Consider the following 19867-nt stretch of genomic DNA (forward strand, 5'->3'; position numbering starts at 1 on the left):
ATAATTTAATTTCGCCCAAATATGTAGTTACTGCGGTTAGGCTTTGTAGGACAGTATAATGGTTGACTGTCTTCTTAATTCTGGAGATATTGTTTATGATGGACAAAATGTATCTTTTAATGTATGTATATCCAAGAAAACCTGAATCTGTTTTTTTAATGCACTCGGTTAAAAGTAAATTTGCATGGCCCAGGTTTTAGTCTCCTTCCTCTCTTCAGCTAGTGTTACTGCTGATGTTATGTTCACACTCAACTTGTTGTTTCCAGGTAAAATGCTCTCTGGGGAGGAGGACGGGCTGGAGGATGATGCTGAGAGAACAGAGGTCACCACTGGTGCCTTTGCAGGTGAGATGCAGCCAACAGGAGGCAGAATGTAAAGTATGTGGCAGCTCCACTTTTCAAACTAGATGGTAAAGCCCCACGCAGCAGTAAACAGGGTTCGTACGGGTGCTTGAAATCCTTGAAAATGCTTGAATTTTAATGTTGAATTTCAAGGTTTGAAAAGTGCTTGGATTTTGGATTAAGTGCTTGTAAATGCTTCAAATTCTTACTGTATTTCTCTTGCAATCGCACTATAGATAACTGCATTTTCAATGGAAAAAACTATATAAACTGAATAGCCTGTTTCTTGTTGCTCTACCAGTATCTTCTTACTGAAGGGAGTTTTTCTAATTCCTAGCGGATGTGAGGGTTCCTGAAGTAGGCCTATTTGTGGGGCTTTCCTCCTAGTTTGGGTCGTGTTTAGTTCCACCAGCTGCTGGTCTCAACTCAGCAAATGCTACATTTGACTGAATAAAAATCCTATGCATAATACTAATAAATGCCCATTAGCAAGATGCAAACATGATATGACCACTGGAAGAAATAGAAATAGTTCTCATTAGCCTACTGTAATAATAATAATAATAATAATAATAATAGATTTTATCTATATTGCACTTTTCACTTCTTCAATGACGCATAAAGTAATATAAGACATAAACAGTCATGATTTCTTATATCATCATCACAATCTATTATTATTATTATTATCTCCAGATGGCCACAAATCTGTCTGTTCTTTGGTGAAAATATGTCGTCTAAAAACATATTCCTCATTCATAAATCCCGGTCGTTTGGTTCCGAGGGTTCAAAGTCCGGATCAGCAATAACATCATCGACGCTGTTTTCATCAAGATCGCTTCTGTCACTTACTTCTGAGCTCCTCCGCTATAGTCGTCCTCCACCATAATTTCAAAGTTCTGGAAAAGTCCCATGTTGCATTGCGACACTCCCACATGTATTCTGATGCATTTCATTGGCCAAGAGACCGAAAATAGGTGAAAAAAACTACAAATACTACAAAACGACGTATCCACTCTCCCGGCCTTAATGGTAGAATAACGCAACAGTTTTAATGGTAGAAATGTGGTAACGCTTTCCCGGCTTAAATGGGTTAAGCAATCACTAGAGCGTGTTGGATAATTACTATGTGACCAGTTTAATAAAGTGCTGAGGTATGGTGCCGTGTCGAATAGACTTTGTGTGTGTCTTTCCTGCAGCGTCAGTTGTCGGTGCAGATGGCTCCACTGCAGCCCAGGTTGACATCATCACCGAGCAGCCACGCTCCTCCCAGCACACCCTGCAGCCTGGGGACTCTGTGGACCTCAGTGCCTCGTCAGAGCAGGGCGGCGGTGGAGGCGGGACGTCTGCATCAGACACCCCCGAGTCCCCGAACGACAACGAGGAGGAAATGCTGAGCAGGAGCTCCAGCGGCGGGGCCAACATTACTCCAGAGACGGCTGACTACACCACGCCAGAGATGGAGGGAGGGCCCTTAGGAGAAGGCGGGACTCTGCTCGGCACCAATGATCGCTCTCTCCCACCCAGCGACTCCTCCCAGACCACCACAGAGGGACCAGACTCCGCTGTCACCCCTTCGGACGTAGCCGAACTGGTCAGTGAGACTGTGTTGTCATATGATTTGGTTTAAGAATACAGCTTGAACACTAACTACTTTACTTCTATGTATGTATGTGTGTGTGAAATACAGAAGACAGTGTGCTTCCCTAGACACTGAAAGACTTAATTACCATGCAGAGCTGTAATTAACTCTGAATCCTAATGTCCCTAATGGCATAGCTCCCGGTTTATGAGTGATGCTACTCTTCATAGAGTTAGGATTTGTAGAATGGACAAAATATTTATTCCCCACAACTATCAAAGGGCCCTATCAGTAGGTTTTTTTTTTAAGCCCATTACCTAAAAATTGTACTTTAATGTACTTAAAATTTCTGTAGACCATTTCTAAAATCGTTAAAATTATTTCAGTTGATATCCTACATTACAGACAACCACTCGCTTTAGCTAATGCTGTCAAAAGCAAGTTTTTGTGACTGCAAGGTTCTGTAGGAAATGTGGTTGTCACAAAACCAGAATTTTAAACTTTGATAGAAAGAGGTATACTGCCCTACAGAACCTAACTGCAGTAACTACACAAAGAGTTAAACTGTGGAAAACTGCTTTAAAGTTTTTAAATGTTTCTTAACTGGCCATCCAGAATGGGTTATATGTAGGTAAATTATTTCTACATGTATTGATGATGTAATTTTTATGCTCAAAAATCATGACGATTTATTTGACCTTTGACCCAAAAAATGTAGTTACTGCACTCTGGTTTTGCTGTAAAATATTCTAATAGTAATGCACAAACAGAGTGCAGTAACTAGAATATTGTTTTAAAAGTATTTAACAACTCGATTTGAAGATTTGTTTATTTTAGATTTAATATTATAAAGTAATGTTATATTTTAGTCTTAATATAATTTTATCTCACTTTAAAAAAAAAAAAAAAAAATTCCCTATCAAATGTATAAATTCTATTATTCTTGTCTTCACTATTCAACACACCGAAGAAATACAAGGCTACACTGTATCACAGTGAAAGTTTAGCTTTAGTATGAGTTGGATTTTGTAGTTACTGCAATTATTATTTATCTGAAATAAAGCAAAATTGAAAATCTAAAACTTTGTCACAAGATAAAACAGACATAAAGGAGTTCACTTTTAGTTCTAACTCAATTTCGACCATAAATGTAGTTACTGCAGTTAGACTTTGTAGGGCAGTATAGAGTATTGGTTTTTAACTCTAGTGTTGTATCGATACCTTTGACAACCTTCTGATGGTCCATGTTGGGTATAATCTGAAAAGGAAGTGATAATCAGGAGTTTATATATAGACGGCTCCACTTTATAGAGATGGGGAGTCCTTTCCTACAGGCCTGTCATTCCATGTCATCTTAAATATTTGGGCACTTGCTGGCAGTCATGTTCAAGACATTCAGTAAGAAAATAATGGGGTGCAACATGCAAACCACCTGTATGGTCATGTTTTACATCTTGCATGATATGTATAGAGCAGGGATGGGCAACCTAAATGCTGCAGGGGGCCACAATTTTTCATGGACACTACCACAGGGCCACATATAGGAAAGTGCACTTAACCAGATATGATGAAACTGCAATTTTAAATATGTTTACAGTGCAGTAACTTAACATATATCATGCTCAAATGCATGTTTAACAGTGTAAATAGGAATTAGGGTTGTCACGATACTAAAATTTTCAACTCGATACCGATACTCAGGAAAATGTTCGATACTTGATATCATTTTCAATACCACAAGGATAAAAAACAAAGACCCCAAAATTTAACAGAAATATTTTATTATAAATATTAAGAAAAATGCAACATGTAAAAATTAACAGAACCCCAGGTTAAATATTTATAATAAACAGTTGTGCAAAAAGAAACTGCAACTATGATAACAAGCTTCAGGTCTGAAGTAGTGAAAACAATAAATAAATACAATAAACAATAACGATTAGAACAATATTTTGAGGTTGTATGCTGTGCACAATATTAGGCAAGCTTGATTTAAAAAAAAACAAAAAAAAAAACAACAACAATAACTTAACTTAAGTGTTCATTCCTTGGCTAGGTATCGATACATTTGAACATGAGTATCGTATCCGGATACAACGTTTTAGTATCGATACTTTTTTGAATATCGATACTTTTGACAACCCTAATAGGAATACAAAAGGTTTGAAGCTAATAAAAAATGACCACTTACTGTGGTTACCACTTATTCCTTTTTTTTTTTTCAGTACAAGAACAGCAGACCAACATTAATGCTAGAAGTAATTTTGTAATTTTTACATAGGATCTCCAGTTGCCCATCCCTGGTATAGAGTATTTTTTCATAGAATACAAAGTGATGACACATTTGGTTCAGTCTTTTGGGTTTTGCTGCTCCCCTTCAGAGACATTTTGGTGTGAGATTGTCCGCTCTAACAGTTCTACCTCTATGGTCTTGCCCCCTCTCCTTTATCCTTCTCCCCGCTCCGTCGCAGTCGCGCACGCCGTTGCCGCGGGTGATCGAGCCGTCCCCTCCCTCTCCAACTTCCACCGAGGGTCCCGATGCCACAGACAGCGACTCTTCTGTCTACACTGCTTCCTCTTCGTCTTCTTCTTTCTCTTTCTCCTCCTCTTCCTCCTTCTATGCCACCTCCTCCTCCTCTAGCACTAGCGACAAGGTCAGCCAATTGGACGTTTGAACAGAGTGGGAGGGGGTTGCTTGTCTGGAAACGTTTGGCTTTGTCCGTTCTTCTTTCTCCTTTCGTACGCTTGTTCGTCACAACCAATGCACTGGATTTGCCCTGCTCATGGCTAATAATCCCTTGTTGTTGTCATTGACGATACATTATGCCCCTTCTTCTCCTCCTCCTACTCCTCCTCGTTTCCAGTGATTCCCTCTCAAAAATGAGATGCTTTTGAAAGACCCTTTGTAAAAACAAGCAACCCCAACATCCCATGTTGATGGCTTGCTGTGAAGAGTTTAAAGTAGAAGCATGATAGCCGTCCGTTCCTTTTAATTGTTCTCCTTCAGATTTGGTTCCCTCTCACTTTACAAGAGACAGGCTTTTGTTCCAGCGGAGGCCAAACCTGGACAAACAATTATTAATATACACTAGTGCAGTGCCCGTAGGAAGTATGTATTCATATAATGGGAGATTAAGTAGATTTTTCAATTATGGCCGAATGAGGTTGTGTGTGAAAGTGTGATGTACAATGAGGTGTAATACTCTATATGCGTAGTGTTAATATCCAAAGTGTATATTGGGTTATACATGGATGTACATTGAGATATAAAGAGACACAGAAATAGTTATTTTAAGAAAAAGAAACTTAATCATTCAACATGGTTAGACATTTATACAGACACAGATATAGGAGGGAAGAAGTTTACATGCAGACCACTACAACGTCTGCAACTCCATAAAACACTTACTTTTCATAAGGTACCACACCATCCAGCACATACACATTGAACATTGATATTCGCTGGAAACTATTTGAATATTATTGGAAAATCGAACCTTGTAGAGCACTGTAAAACTCCTAAAGATAGGTAGGCTAAATAGACTTCCAGATGAGATGAGTCAGGGTGGAAATCCAGAGTGAATTGTGTTACTGACCAGGTGTAGGCCTATCACACAATGGGGCGGAGCTCCCCTAAAAGGGGCGGAGCTCCACTAAAAGGCGTCCGATCAGAAACAGTGCAATGCTGCAACACATCCTACGTAAATTCTGATATTTTGAAAAATGAATTAAAAAATCTTCAAAATCGAGGATGCACACCTTCGTGCCATGCGCAAGCCACAGATACGAAATCTGAGGTCAGAGAGATATGAACTAGACCAGGGGTAGGCAACCTTTACTAACAAAAGAGCCATTTTTGCCCAAAAAGAGAGAAAACATGTTGGAATGGAGCCACAAACCTAATTTTGAGCCTCGCAATGAAGATGAAACTGCCTGCTAGCCTAAATTAGCCTACAAACATTACTAATAGGTTCTAATGAGCATTTATTAATATTACTTTATCAGAATGCAGCCAGGACCCAAGTGCAAATGTGGAATCGAAAGCTAGCCTAGTTATGGAAAACTCAAAACTTCACTTAAAGTTGGCAAAATTTAGAGGTTAAGGTGCCGGAACGTAGACTTTTGGAAGCTATAATACACTAAATTTAGTTGACTAAAATGTGAACTTTTTTTTTTTAATATAGCATAAAAAAATGTTTAAAATATATACATTTTTACAATTGAAGAATACAAATAGCTTTGCAGAATTTTTTTGTCACAGCCACAGGGAGCCACTGAAGAGGCCTGAAGAGCCACATTTGGCTCCGGAGCCTCAGGTTGCCCAACCCTGCCCTAGACACACATCCACACACACACACACAGACGCTTCTTGCTTTTCTAGATTTTCTTCGATAAGGAGTACTTTATACGCCTTGTTAGGAAATAATGTGTACTTCATGTAGTCCGCTTAGTAAAAATACTCACTCACTTGATCTAATAGGAATTCCTTTCAAAGTTCAGTACTTTGGATCAAAAGCTTGCTCTTCCTCTGGGGGATTGTGGAAACCACAGTTGCAGACTTCTCAAGCCTGTGCTTTCCTGTGTGTTGTTGATTTGCTGTAAATAAAGTGACCCTAGCATGATCCAGAGTTTTTTCAAAGGGAACGTTTGTTTGACTTGCAGCTTCAGTCATTGTTTGTTATGCTGTGTCTCTGTCCTCAGTCCAGCAAATCTAACTAAAAAATGAATGACTCAGCTAGTTTAGGTACCCTCTGCATGTGGTTGCATTTCAAATTTGTTGCATTTGGTGTTTCTGTAATATAAGTTTACTTCTTCACTGGAGATGCTTGCTTTGTGTGTCTGTGCATAAGGTGCTGGATGGCAGTGAGAGCCAGTACTCTGGGATGCAGATTGGAACGTTACAGGATGAAGAAGATGAAGGAGCAGCACCTCCCTCCCAAGAAGAAGCTCCAGAACCATTCATGCAGTCGGCACTGGGTATGTTTGTGTACACACAGAAACACAAACGCTTGTTTTCACAAAAAAAGCTTCTGCTGATCAAAAGTTTTTTTTATTTATTTACTTATTTTTAACAATATTTTTATTAGTTTTCAAGTTATACAATAAAATTCAAACAAACAAAAGTAAATGATAACGTACATAAAGAATGCAGAGCAGAACCCAAACCTTCACACACACACCCATTCACACCAGGTAGATTTGCACAAAATTATATAGGCCTATGTATACATACACAAACGCATACATACACATGTATGCATTGCACACGTATGCATATCTAAACAACATGTACATACATATATTCTTATAAACACAACCATATACATACTTATACATACATGTAAACATATACACATAATAATAATAATAATAATAAAGATAATTTAAATTTTATGACCCTATTTTCCAGTTGCTATAATGTTCAGATATGGTTCCCACAATTGTACAAATTCCTTCAGTTTTCCTTTGGTAATGTAAGTCAGTCTTTCCAATCCGATGCACTCTGATAGTTATTTTTTCCATTGTTTTATAGAAGGAGCCTCTTTTTTTTTTTTTTTTTTAATTCACTTTTTATTGAGGAATTTTATACATTTTATACAGAACAAAGAACAGGAACAGTTGGGGTGCGGGGTACTTTTTCACCTAGCATCATTTGCAGCAGTTGTCGTTAGTTAAACGTTAGTTAAACGACATCTTTACATAAAGTCAGAACTTATAGGCTTGACATATTCTGTCCATTTTGACCAAGTTTTGTAAAATAAATCCATTTGCAATTTTAGTTGAAAAGTCACTTTTTCCATTTGGTAGATTTCTTGTATAATGTTGATCCAGTTCTCATTTCTTGGTTGCTCAGGCTTGAGCCATCTTCTGGTTATGGCCTTTTTGCTTGCTGCTAAAAGAATATAAAGCAGTTTCTTGTCTTCATCACTAAAGCCGTCTAGTATTATGTTACAGAGATACACAGTTTCAAATAAATAGGGGAAAACAATTGAGAACACATTCTGCACATGATGATGAATCTCAACTCAATACCTTTGAATCATTTTACATTTCCAGAAAACATAGAAATGATAAGCTCCTTCTATACCACACCTCCAGCAGGCATCTCCATTTTCACGGTATCTTTTTTTGAGCTGGTGTAATGAAAAAACGCAGAATATTTTTCCAACAAAGTTCACGCCAGATATTTGACCCAGTTGAGACACACTGGATTTTACAGATGTGCTCCCAGTCTTCCTCAGTTATCGTAAAGCTCTCTTCTTTTTCCCATTGTAGCATGTTGTTGTACAGCTTAGAGATAATGTTGGAGGGAAACATTGATTTTGTAAGAGATATAAATGTTTGAAACGGCCCTTGGTCAGTTGAAGGTATTTTAATGTTCTGGTTGAAATGGTGTCTGACTTGCAGGTATCTAAAAAAATCTTCAGAGCCCAACTCATGCAATCAAAATGTTTTGATTATGCGTATTGTTTCCATGTGTGTTTATGTGCAGCTCTGAGCAAACCACATCTCTTCGAAGGCCGTGGTCACAACCGGCAGGGTTCAGACAGCAGCGTGGACCGCTTCATACCAAAGGACGAACCTGCTGAACCCGAACCTGACAACAAGGTAAAGACACAACCGATCCAAAGAACCAATTTCTACAGTAGAAGCTAATGAAAGGAAAATTATGTGCCTATAACTCTCACCGCCTGCTTTTTAGCCATCACGGATAAAGGGTCCAATCGGACATTACACGGACTCGGGGGCGGAGCCTCTGGTGCACTGCGTACGGCTTCTTGCTGCTTCCTTCCTCCTGACGGGACAGAAAAATGGTGGGTGTTATAGAAAATGTACAATTCCCATATGAAATTGGAAAAAATAAAACACACACTTAGAGGTTCAGCTGGCAAATTCAATTAAGATTTGGCAACCTTTTCTGAGATATGTGGAAGAGAAATCAGAAGTTAATTAGGACAAACACAGATTTAATTGTGCTTAGATGACAATCCGCTGAAATACTATTCAGTACTGTACTTCTGTTTTTTTGTTTTCTGTAAAATTCTCTCCTTTTTATGTTTATATATGTCCTCTTTTACAATATACCTAACTTATATTGTCTTAGATTCTATTTATCATTATTATGATTATTATGATTATTATTATTATTATTATTATTATTTGTCTTTTATATATATTTATTTATTTTTACTTTTCGGGGTGGGGATTCTGTTCTGAGTGTTTTCCTGTATGTCTTTGTTCTATTGTGAAAAAAACTTAATAAACAAAGTTTAAAAAAAAAAAAAAAAAGTACAATTCCCACTAAAGGCTGTTCGCAAATGTTACACGAAATGTCTACATTATTTTAAAATGTTTATCAGCTGCAAATATGTCAGCGTTTTCTAAATCCACATGAGCCACTTTTTGTTACTTTTGTGGTCAGTGTAGAAGCTACAGTCGATGAGTCGAGGTGTATCTTAGCCATACATGAGAGAAGATGATATTGATTGATTGTAGGAAATTTTCGCAGCTCCTGAATAATTGCTCCACTTTAATTTGTAACACAGCCAATAGGAACTGCTCTCTATCTCCCATTACAGGCTAGACTTTCCAAATCCTAAAAGCAGAATTTTAGTGTTCTTTCGGACCACTTGAATTACAATATGCAGAAAGAGGATGACAGAAATATCATTGTGTGTATTTTTTTAATCTTTGCTGTGCTGTTTTTTTTTTTCAGGTCTGACTCCTGATAAGGAGGTGCGAGTGAGTGTGAAGGCTCTGGCAGTCAGCTGTGTCGGGGCCGCAGCAGCGCTGCATCCTGAAGCCTTCTTTAATTCACTCTATCTGGAGCCGCTGGACGGCATCCCAGTAGAAGGTAGGGGTCTACAGCATTAAAGACCATCGTATTGAGATGCTGCACGAGGCTTACATTGAGGTTTTATTGACAAAACTAATCTCGGAACAACCATCACTCAGATTATCCCAGTTTGAGGGTTTTTATTAGTTATTAGTAGATCAGCGTCACACAGTTTTTACAGGGAAAAGAATTCACATATTTCGAGGGTCTTCACACCAACACAGGTGTTTTTACTTATTCAGGTGAATAAGGGCCCGTTTACACGAAGGGAAAACGCAGATATTTCCATGCGGTTTGGCCTCTCATTTACACGAAAACCCTGTTTTTATCACAGAAAACGATTATTTCTAAAAACTCCGGGCAAAGTGGAGAATTTGGAAAACTCTGGTTATGTGTTGTCATGTCAACTGGGAGAAACAGGGTTTTAGGTTCTCACGCTCATTCTATCTAGTTGTTTTGAAAGTCGCTTGTGTTATTGGTTGTTGTTGATTCTGAGGATTCTGATTGGCTTGCATGGCTTTATCCTTCTCTCTACAGTGCCGCCCATATAAAAGGTTTGGCATAGTTATAATGGCGATGGCGTATTTATGCGGGTTGATGTAAATGAAAACGTTGTTGTGTGCACAATGTTGTTTTTGAAGACGGAGGGGGGGAAATATTCGTTTCTCTAAATACCCTGCTATGTATAAATGTGGCCTCAGTTCCAAGGGGGGCGGAGCTTTGATGGGTCAGCTGACTGATCGAAGAGTGAGGAGAAGAGATCTAATCAGGCAGTAAGGGAAAACACCTGTGTTGGTGTGCCATGTGTCTTTAAGGTCCCACTTTGTAACATTCATTTAGATGTTAGAACTGTGAACAGTCATTTAAGAATTAGTTATTGTAGGATTATATGGATAAACAAAAAGCAATACGACTGAAGTTTGAAGGACTCGGTGTAGCTGTTATGGCAGAAATTTTTGAATGCTTCTCTTCTCTTTTCTGCTGTGACATGTCAAAATATCTTCTATTTTTGACAAATACTCCAATGCAGGTAACAAAAATTATTCTATGACAACTCTGTTTTGTTTTTTTGTTTTTTGGGGTCTTCAACACAATCTTTGACCCTGCTCTCTTTTTCTGTCCCCTTGCAGAGCAGCAGTATATCAGTGACATCCTGGGTCTCATTGACCACGGGGACCCCCAGATCAGAGGGGCCACAGCCATCCTCTGTGCAGCTATCATACAAGCCGCGCTCACCAAAACCCGTTATAACATCCACACCTGGCTGGCCAGTGTGCAGAGTGCAACAGGTTGGTGTGTGTTTGTGTCTGGTTTATTTGTACAGGAGTGTTTGTCTTGTTGCTAATGTGTTGACATTTTGTGTAGTAGTGGGGCAGATAACCAGAAGGATTGTGCATTTTATGATAAAAATGTCAAATTTGATATGCTATGCTTGTAGCCAAAGGCATATAGATAAAAAAGATTAGATGTGGAGGCACAACAAATTTTCAATAGGGCGGCCATTTTTCAAGATGCCAATTTCAAGATATTAACAATGGATAATAGGTGATGAAAACATGAAATTTGGTACAATTATAGCCAGAGACATGGGGAACATGTAGAGGGATCAAGACTCTTCAATATATATAATATATTATAAACATGTAAAATTACCAAGAAAATATGTAAAATTACCCAGAAAATATGTAAAATCACCCAGAAAATATGTAAAATTACCCCCAAAAAATATGTACAATTATCCCAGAAAATAGGTAAAATTATCCCAGAAAATAGGTAAAATTATCCCAGAAAATAGGTAAAATTATCCCAGAAAATAGGTAAAATTACCTGAAAATATGTGAAATTACCCAAAAATCGACATCTAAATTTGTTCTATAGGTCTTTGGTTACAAGTGTACCAAATTTGACGCTTTTATCATAAAATGCACAATCCTATCATTTCTAGCTAAGCTGCCCCACTATAGTATGTAATGGTTCTGTTAATTTTCTGTCCGGTTGCTCTCCAGGTAACCCTCTGTCCCTGGTGGACTTGGTGCCTTTGCTCCAGAAAACTCTGAAAGATGAATCCTCCGTCACCTGCAAGATGGGTTGCTTTGCAGTGCGGGTATGTCAGAACTCTGTCAGTAATCTGTACCGTGTGTGTGTGTGTGTGTGTGTGTGTGTGTGTGTGTGTGTGTGTGTGTGTGTGTGTTTGAGTCTGACCTTTTTCTGTGTGTTTCAGCACTGCCTCATGACTGTGTGCAGCAGTACCCTAAGTGAACTCGGCCTGCAGCTGCTGATAAACCTTCTTGCCCTGAGGGACTCCTCCTACTGGCTTGTTCGCACTGAGCTCTTGGAGACCCTGGCTGAGATGGACTTTCGGTAGGATTTTGATCTTTTTTTGTGTGTGTGTTACTGGCGCTACTTGCAGAAGCATCTTGCTGGTAACAGGTGGACTAAACCTAGAACATCACTATGTCCTGCACAATAACAATGTCTGTTAGATAATATATTTAACCCTCTGAAATCTTGGGCTAGTATGGGCTAGTTGGTATCAGTTTTTTCAGCGTTACCTCACCTATATGTCCTGGTAATTAATGTTTAACTTTGACTTACTTGATAAAAATGTTGAACCCAAAAGAAACAAAGGAAAACATAACATCTGATCTTAAATTATATTTCAATACACAGAATGTTAAATGTTGCAAATGTGAACACAGGTTGCAAATATAACATAACAGGTAAAATGAGGATAATCTCTAGTTCTATATTTTTATACTAAATATATTTGACATTATCTCTGGTTTTACTTGGCCGAATATCATCAAAAATGGAATCTGGAATGGAGTTTCAAGCCAGAACTTTAGAGAGCAGCTGATGGCTGAAGGCTCCACGTTCCTTAATATTTATGTCTTCACGTCATGAAGAAGTAATCTGCTGGTGCTTTCATGGACTCTAGAGGGTTAAATAAAAATGCAACATATTATGCAACTTATTAGCTGTAATTTCCTACTAAAGATATTCCCTCTCTCCTCTTTTAGGTTAGTTAATTTCTTGGAGAGGAAAACGGAGACTTTGCACAAAGGGGAGCATCACTACACTGGGGTAAGTGTCGATTCTATCAGTCTTGTAGTCTTGCTGTGGAAACAAGTCTTTTTAGTTTTTAGACACAAACACCTGCAGGGTGTATCCTAAAGGTTTGCTACTTGACTTCTTGAGAATGTGATCCCTAATCATCCACATGCCTCTCTATCTAGCGGCTAAGGCTGCAGGAAAGAGTCCTATATGATGTGGTCATCCGTCTGTTGGGAGATGATGACCCCAGAGTCCGGCACGTGGCAGCCTCTGCTGTCAGCAAGTATGCTACTTCTTCTCATATCACACTGTTGAAATAATCGCCTAAGTCATTTTTTGTCAATTGTTTTTTTTTGCCTAAATCATCTCCTCATGACAGATCATGTGATTTTACCCCTTTTAAGATAATGGCCTATGTCAAGTGTGTGACTTAAGCGGATTGGTATGATATGGTAACACTTTATTTTGAAGGTGTCTGCATAAGAGTGACATGAGCGTGTCATAAACATGACATGGGATGTGTCATGAACATTAATGACACTTTGAAGTAACATTAATGCTCATGATACTTGTCATGTCATGTTTCTGACAGGCTTGTGTGACTCTTATGTAGACACCTTCAAAATAAAGTGTTACCATATCTTGCTTAAGTCACAAAGGCATGTTCAAAAAGTTGCCCAAGTCATTTATTTCTCTTAAGTTACATCATTTACACACAGTATTATTACTATGCCAATAGCCATCCTTTGTTACATCCTTTTTGAGTGAAATGATCAATAAATGTCATATGTTACACTTTTGGTGACGTTTTTTGTGTTTTCTGCAAAACAATTATTTTAACAGGGTGACGAAATGCTGTATTCTCTGTCACAGATCTTGTTTACTGGTCTTTAGTGTAAATAATCCCTTCTCATTCCCCTGTAATCCTTGCCACATTTCTCTGTGCCTCTCTCTCTACCAGGCTGGTTTCCAGGTTGTTTTATGACTGTGACCAGGGTCAAGTGGACCCGGTAGTGGCTATTGCTCGGGACCAGAGCTCAGTCTACTTGCAGCTGCTTATGCATGAGACACAACCCCCCTCCCAGTTCACAGTTAGCACAATCACAAGGTACGCACAGACACACACTTCACACACTTATTTGGTGTCACATCTCATAAGCTCTCAGAGCATCCTGTTGCTAAGAAGCAGTGTTGTAGTTCTTAAGATCGGTTTAGAACTTTTTGAAGGTCTCGACTGAGTGATTCTCATTAAGCCAGTCTAAGTTCTGTCTGTGAAGATTATAAGTACATACTTTATTAAACTAAATATATTTCACTTTTATATGAATGAACAGTATAACCAAAATAAGGCACAATTCACTGTTTTGTGTAAAATATTTTCTACATTTTTAAACATATTTTTGATTCACAATTTCATTACTGTAATGCGTGCAGATAAAAATGTCATGTTTCCTCACACTTGTATATTTATTTTTATAAAGCTTATTAAATATTTATTGTATACATTTGTTTGAAATGTATAATTTAACAGAATATAATCAAACAATGTTTTTTGACAATGTATAAAGAACAAAATCTGAATGAAAATTGATGAAAAATGGTTAAATGTTACGGTAATGATAGAATTGTTTGCGTTAAATGTGTATATTTTAAGAAAATACATTTTGGTGATACAGCTACCCTTGAGCACATTTAAGTGCTTGCCAAGGGGAAACAAAAAACCTTCGTTTTTTTTTTTTATTTAAGAATGTGTTATGATAATGAATTTAGCTCAGTGTCTCTAAAAATGTCAGAAAATACCTTAAAATTCTTTAAAAAGATTATAAATTCATATTAAACAGTGACTTTAGATTCTATAGGTTATAAAGGGTCAAAGAAAGTATGTATTCAATGTTATTGGGTTATTGCTATGAGCAGCACCATGTTCATGAGAATCACCCGACTGCATTTTTACTTGGTCTTGTTTCGGACAAAGCGGACTCTGGATTTTATTTCAGGAGCGCTCAAGACCACAGAAAATAAGAGAAATTATGTATGTTGAATATTCATTTCTTCAAATAAAAAAAAAAAAAAAAAAAAGAAGAGATCCAATACCAAGCACAATTACAGAACAAAACAAGGATTTCTGCTCTGTCTTCCAGGACGTACAGAGGCTACAACTTGTCCAACAATGTGTCCGATGTCACAATTGAGAACAACTTGTCCAGAGTTGTTACTGCCGTCTCCCACGCTTTCACCTCCTCTACCTCCAGAGCCCTGACTGTGAGCTTTCACACAAGCATAACACTTTAGTTATACTTTTTTTGCCTGCTATATAAAAGTTTATACAGCACGTAATAACATTCACTTGTCCGTTTCTCTGCAGTTTGGCTGCTGTGAGGCCTTGTGCCTCCTAGCTTTAAATTACCCAGTGTGCACTTGGAGCACAGGCTGGCACTGTGGCTACGTTAGCTCCAGTAGCAGCTTTTCTTCCCGTTCTAGTCTCAACCGCAGCAGGGGCAGGACCCTCAGGTGTGTGTATTGCATAATTTGCCAGACAACAGCCTTTCTCTTTATATCATTTCCGCCCCTGTTTTTCAACAAATGCCTGATTATCTTGTGTTGTGCAGTGTGTCACAGCCCAGCAGTGCTCCAGCCTCTTCATCGTCCTCCTCCTCTGCACCAGACACTGAGCGGAGGACTCTGACAGTGGGAATGGCCAACATGGTCCTCTCCCTACTCTCCTCTGCCTGGTTCCCACTGGATCTCTCTTCACACCAGGATGCACTTATGCTCTCTGGCAATTTGCTTGCTGGTGGGTAATATGCATACAAATTAATGTGACCATCCTGTAGATATTGCTTGAATTTATACTGTACTTGCCAACATCCACAAGGCAAAAGCATTCTGCTACAGTATCTGGCATAGCTTCACGGGATATACATAATTAATTACTTAATGACCAAACAAAAAATATGATGGCTTTTTCATCTCGTCTTAGCCAGACAAATTATACTAAATTAATTAACCCATTGAAGCCTGGAAAGCGGATACGTCGTTTTGTAGTATTTGTATAAGCTCTGAAATACCTTTTTTGAATTTCATTTCTATCTGCTACAGAGGCTGAAAAATCTATTATTTAGTAGAAGAGTTGACACTTTTTTTTTCCAGAATTTTTCCAGAATTTCCAGAAAATTAGAGGCTTATTTTAAAATCGGCCAGCGATTTTTCAGGCCTCAATGGGTTAAATAGAAGGAAAATGTCATCCAACTTAACCCATTTAGGCCTAAAACGCCTGTAGAACCTCTGGGCCATTTTAAAATAACCCCCTTAAAACCTGAATTTTTTCTGGAAATTCAACAGAAGTGTCAACGCTTACTAAATTATCTATTGTTATCATGTTGTTATATTATTATCTCTGTAGCAGATTGGTATAAGCTCTCAAATACTTTTTAAATTTCATTTCTGTTATATCTGAACTCCCTCCGCTATAGTCGTCTTCCACCATGATTTCAAAGTTCTGGAAAAGTCCCATGTTGCATTGCGACACTCCCACATGTATTCTGATGCATTTCATTGGCCAAGAGACAGGAAATGGGTGGAAAAAACTACAAGTACTTCAAAATGACTTAAACGCTTTCCCGGCTTTAATGGTAGAATAACGCAACAGCGCCCCCCGGTTTTAATGGTAGAAATGCAGTAATGCTTTCCCGCCTTAAATGGGTTAAGCTGTGGATAAAAGACCTTATACTTAATTTGATGTTTGAGAAAGTTGGCTGTGACGCCACTGATATTGTATGGATTTTTTTACTACTACTGACTCATATTCATATATATATTATATATATATAATAGTTTACTTATGTATTTAACTTTTGAAATCTTTTTTTCACGTGTCTTACTTACGACTCCTACTTATGTGTGTCCCCCCCCCCTTTTTTAAGGTAATTGTTAATTGTAGTAATATCAATTTATGTCATTATATATACATGATAACCGTTCTCTTCATGTCCCCAGCTGTGGCTCCTAAATGCATGCGAAACCCCTGGGCTGGGGAGGAGGAAGGCAGCAGTGGTAGCACTAACTCCAGTGGAGGCCCAAATAAGATGGAGGAGCCCTGGGCTGGGCTGTCGGAGCGCCCCCTGGTGGCCATGGTGGAGCAGCTCTTCTCTCATCTACTCAAGATCCTCAACATCTGTGCCCATGTGCTGGACGACACACCACCTGGACCAGCAGTTAAGGTAACTGCCGTCTTGTTTGGTTTTTATTGGCTCATAGGTAAAGTAATTATTTGTTAGTCACAGTATTTGTGTATGACTGAGTTGCGTCCACAGGAATTGTATTGAATTCACTTTTTTTGTTCCCTTCATTTTAGGCCACCCTCCCCTCCCTGAGCAACACGCCCTCCCTCAGTCCCATCCGGAGAAAAGGCAAGGAGAAGGACAGTGCTGAGCCCAGTGCTGCCCCCATGAGCCCAAAGAAAAGCAACGAGGTCAACACAGGTACAGCACACACTGCAAAAAAGGTGTTTAGTCCAAAAACAAGATAAAAAACACTAAATCTGAGGGGAATGATCTTGCTGCATGGACAGATCATTTCACTTGACAAGATTTCTTAAATTAAGACTGATAGATCTAGGAATAAGCATGTTGAATGTTTGAAATAATACATTAATATTAAATCAAAACAAACAGGGCATCAGACCCAATGTTGGAGACAATGTGGTCAACTAATGGCAGACCATATTCCATATTTTTTGGACCTGCCCAGACTTGCAACCTTTCTGGACCCAAGTACAAGCTACAACAAAGAGGATTCTGGGATTGTCTGATATATTCCCCAAATAAAATGAGACACAAGTGAAGACAATTTCCCAAAGGATCTGCATAACAGAGACAGATATTTATTAAAGATCCTCATAAAGGCAATAACCAGATGCTGGCTTCTTGGAGAACCTCCCACCTTGAACCTATGGAAAATATAATTAATTACATATACAGTATGGAATGTATAACGTTCACTTTGAGATTACAGAAGGAAAAGGGGAAAGATTACTGGGCTAAATGGGTTACATACCTAGCCGATACAGAGTGTGACGGCTGAAATTGTTTTAGATTGTGAACAAAAGTTTATCACTCTGTGATGAACGCTTATGTGTATTATTCAATGTGACAGAAAGTTTGTATATGACCTCATGTTTGTGTTGTGAAAAGAGAATCTTGGTAAGAAATAAATTATTTGCAGTGCACCTGTGGATATTTAACCCTTTATCAGGTGAAGAACTATATTTGATAACTTCAGTGGATATCCAAATGGGGTTGAGAAAAAAGTTGCAAATTTACTAGATTAAAGTGGCAAATCTACAAGAAAAAAGTCGTAGATTTAAGAGATTTAAAGTGGTACTTCTGCGAGAAAAGTTGCTTTTTTCCCACTTCTTTCTCATAAATCTGTGAATTTTTTCCACGCAGATTTGCTACTATAAATCTCTTAAATCTGCAACTTTTTTTCTTGTAGATCTGCCACTTTAATCTAGTAAATTTGCATCTTTTTTTCTCAAAATATTTTTATTTTTTATTTTGGATATCCGCTGAAGTTACCAAATACAGTTCTTTGCCTGATAAATAATAATAACTTTATTTATATAGCACTTTGAAAGCAAGTTACAAGGTGCTGTACAACAGAAATAAAACGTATCAAATACAATTTACTGACAACAACAAAATAAAACAAGAAGAAATTACATTAAAAAACTTTTATAAAACGTAAAATTCAAAATCACCAATCACAACAAGGTAATCATACAACAGTAATAAAAGGAAATTAAGAGAAGGCCAATCGATAAAAGTGAGTTTTTAAAAGAAGCCACTCTGCTTGCCTGCCTGATAAAGGGTTAAGAAGTCTGATTGTTCTTTTTGGGAGCAGGCCGGCCAGCAGACAGCACCGGGTCAACAGCCGTAAACAAATCTACAACCCTCGGCAACTTCTACCACCTGCCTCCCTACCTGAAGCTCTACGACGTCCTCAAAGCTACACACGCCAACTACAAGGTCAGAACACACATCCATTTAAAACTATTTAGTGTCATGACAGGAATTTGTTTCCAGGCTTTGGTATCCGAAATGGTGATTGGTTGTGGTGTTTGTTATGTTTGTCTCCTAGGTGACGCTGGACCTTCACAGCAGCCAGGAGAAGTTTGGAGGTTTCCTGCGTTCTACTCTCGATGTTCTGTCTCAGCTGCTGGAGCTGGCCACGCTACACGACATCAGCAAGGTAACGCTGCAACAATGGCTCTGTTAGAAATCAGACATTTGCTGTGTTCCAATATCCATACTTCCATGAGTACACTTAAACGCAGCACACTATCCGCACTTACTAAGTACGCAGATTTCAGCAGGTGAGTGTTGTTCCAGATCTAATCCTCCGTGGTGCACTTACCGGAAATTATGCTCGGGACAGCCGCCGCGGCTTGTCACCCGCGAAAAACTTCCCGCTTTGAACTGCGAAAAAATGACCCTTTGTGTTATTTAATCTTTACTTCTACAATCCGGCAATATGGCTCCATTAACGCAGCAAATGTGGAGAATGCGCCGGCGTCGTCAGCAACGTTATCTCCTCCTCCTGATGTTGACAGACAATGCTCCGCTGTTGTTTCGGCCGCCATTACAAAAATTTTTTTTGAGCTGAGCGGCTCTGCCTGGCTCCGCCTCTTCCGCTACGTAGACAAGATGGCGGCCGTTGAGTGCGTATAGTGTACATCGTTCCACACTCAGCGTTTTGACCGTTATGAGGGCAACATCCGGGTCCTTTTTTATGTTCACTTCTTTTCGCCACGATCAGAATCAGAACACCCTGCGTACTCAAACTAAGTATAGTAAGTACAGGAAGTATGGGGATTGGAACACAGCGACTGTTTAGTGAGAGCAGGAAGGAGGAGCTTTTAGGATATTTGAACAGGGGCTGGGTGATATAATAGATCGATATATTTTTAAACGTGATATGGAGTTAGACTATCGCATATATTGATATAGTTCAAATGTTTTTTCGTTCTTTGTATATAAATGCTGCCCTTACTAG

The 19867-nt window shown here is 38.6% G+C and overlaps 1 protein-coding gene across 1 annotated transcript in view; it reads left to right on the forward strand.

Annotated features, from left to right (window-relative positions):
• htt (huntingtin) overlaps positions 1 to 19867 on the forward strand; it is a 66533-nt gene that overhangs the window by 10494 nt on the left and 36172 nt on the right. Inside the window, exons 11-29 of the mRNA XM_059357094.1 lie at positions 267 to 344; positions 1541 to 1935; positions 6774 to 6900; positions 8417 to 8532; positions 8627 to 8738; positions 9641 to 9778; positions 10891 to 11049; positions 11767 to 11864; positions 11982 to 12121; positions 12781 to 12844; positions 12997 to 13097; positions 13776 to 13922; positions 14956 to 15076; positions 15180 to 15325; positions 15424 to 15608; positions 16811 to 17034; positions 17169 to 17295; positions 18716 to 18840; positions 18953 to 19063. Coding sequence (XP_059213077.1) covers positions 267 to 344; positions 1541 to 1935; positions 6774 to 6900; positions 8417 to 8532; positions 8627 to 8738; positions 9641 to 9778; positions 10891 to 11049; positions 11767 to 11864; positions 11982 to 12121; positions 12781 to 12844; positions 12997 to 13097; positions 13776 to 13922; positions 14956 to 15076; positions 15180 to 15325; positions 15424 to 15608; positions 16811 to 17034; positions 17169 to 17295; positions 18716 to 18840; positions 18953 to 19063 — 2714 coding nt within the window. The remainder of the gene's footprint in view (positions 1 to 266; positions 345 to 1540; positions 1936 to 6773; positions 6901 to 8416; positions 8533 to 8626; positions 8739 to 9640; positions 9779 to 10890; positions 11050 to 11766; positions 11865 to 11981; positions 12122 to 12780; positions 12845 to 12996; positions 13098 to 13775; positions 13923 to 14955; positions 15077 to 15179; positions 15326 to 15423; positions 15609 to 16810; positions 17035 to 17168; positions 17296 to 18715; positions 18841 to 18952; positions 19064 to 19867) is intronic.

Source organism: Centropristis striata, chromosome 1 (genome assembly GCF_030273125.1).
Source record: "Centropristis striata isolate RG_2023a ecotype Rhode Island chromosome 1, C.striata_1.0, whole genome shotgun sequence".
Taxonomy (NCBI): domain Eukaryota; kingdom Metazoa; phylum Chordata; class Actinopteri; order Perciformes; family Serranidae; genus Centropristis; species Centropristis striata.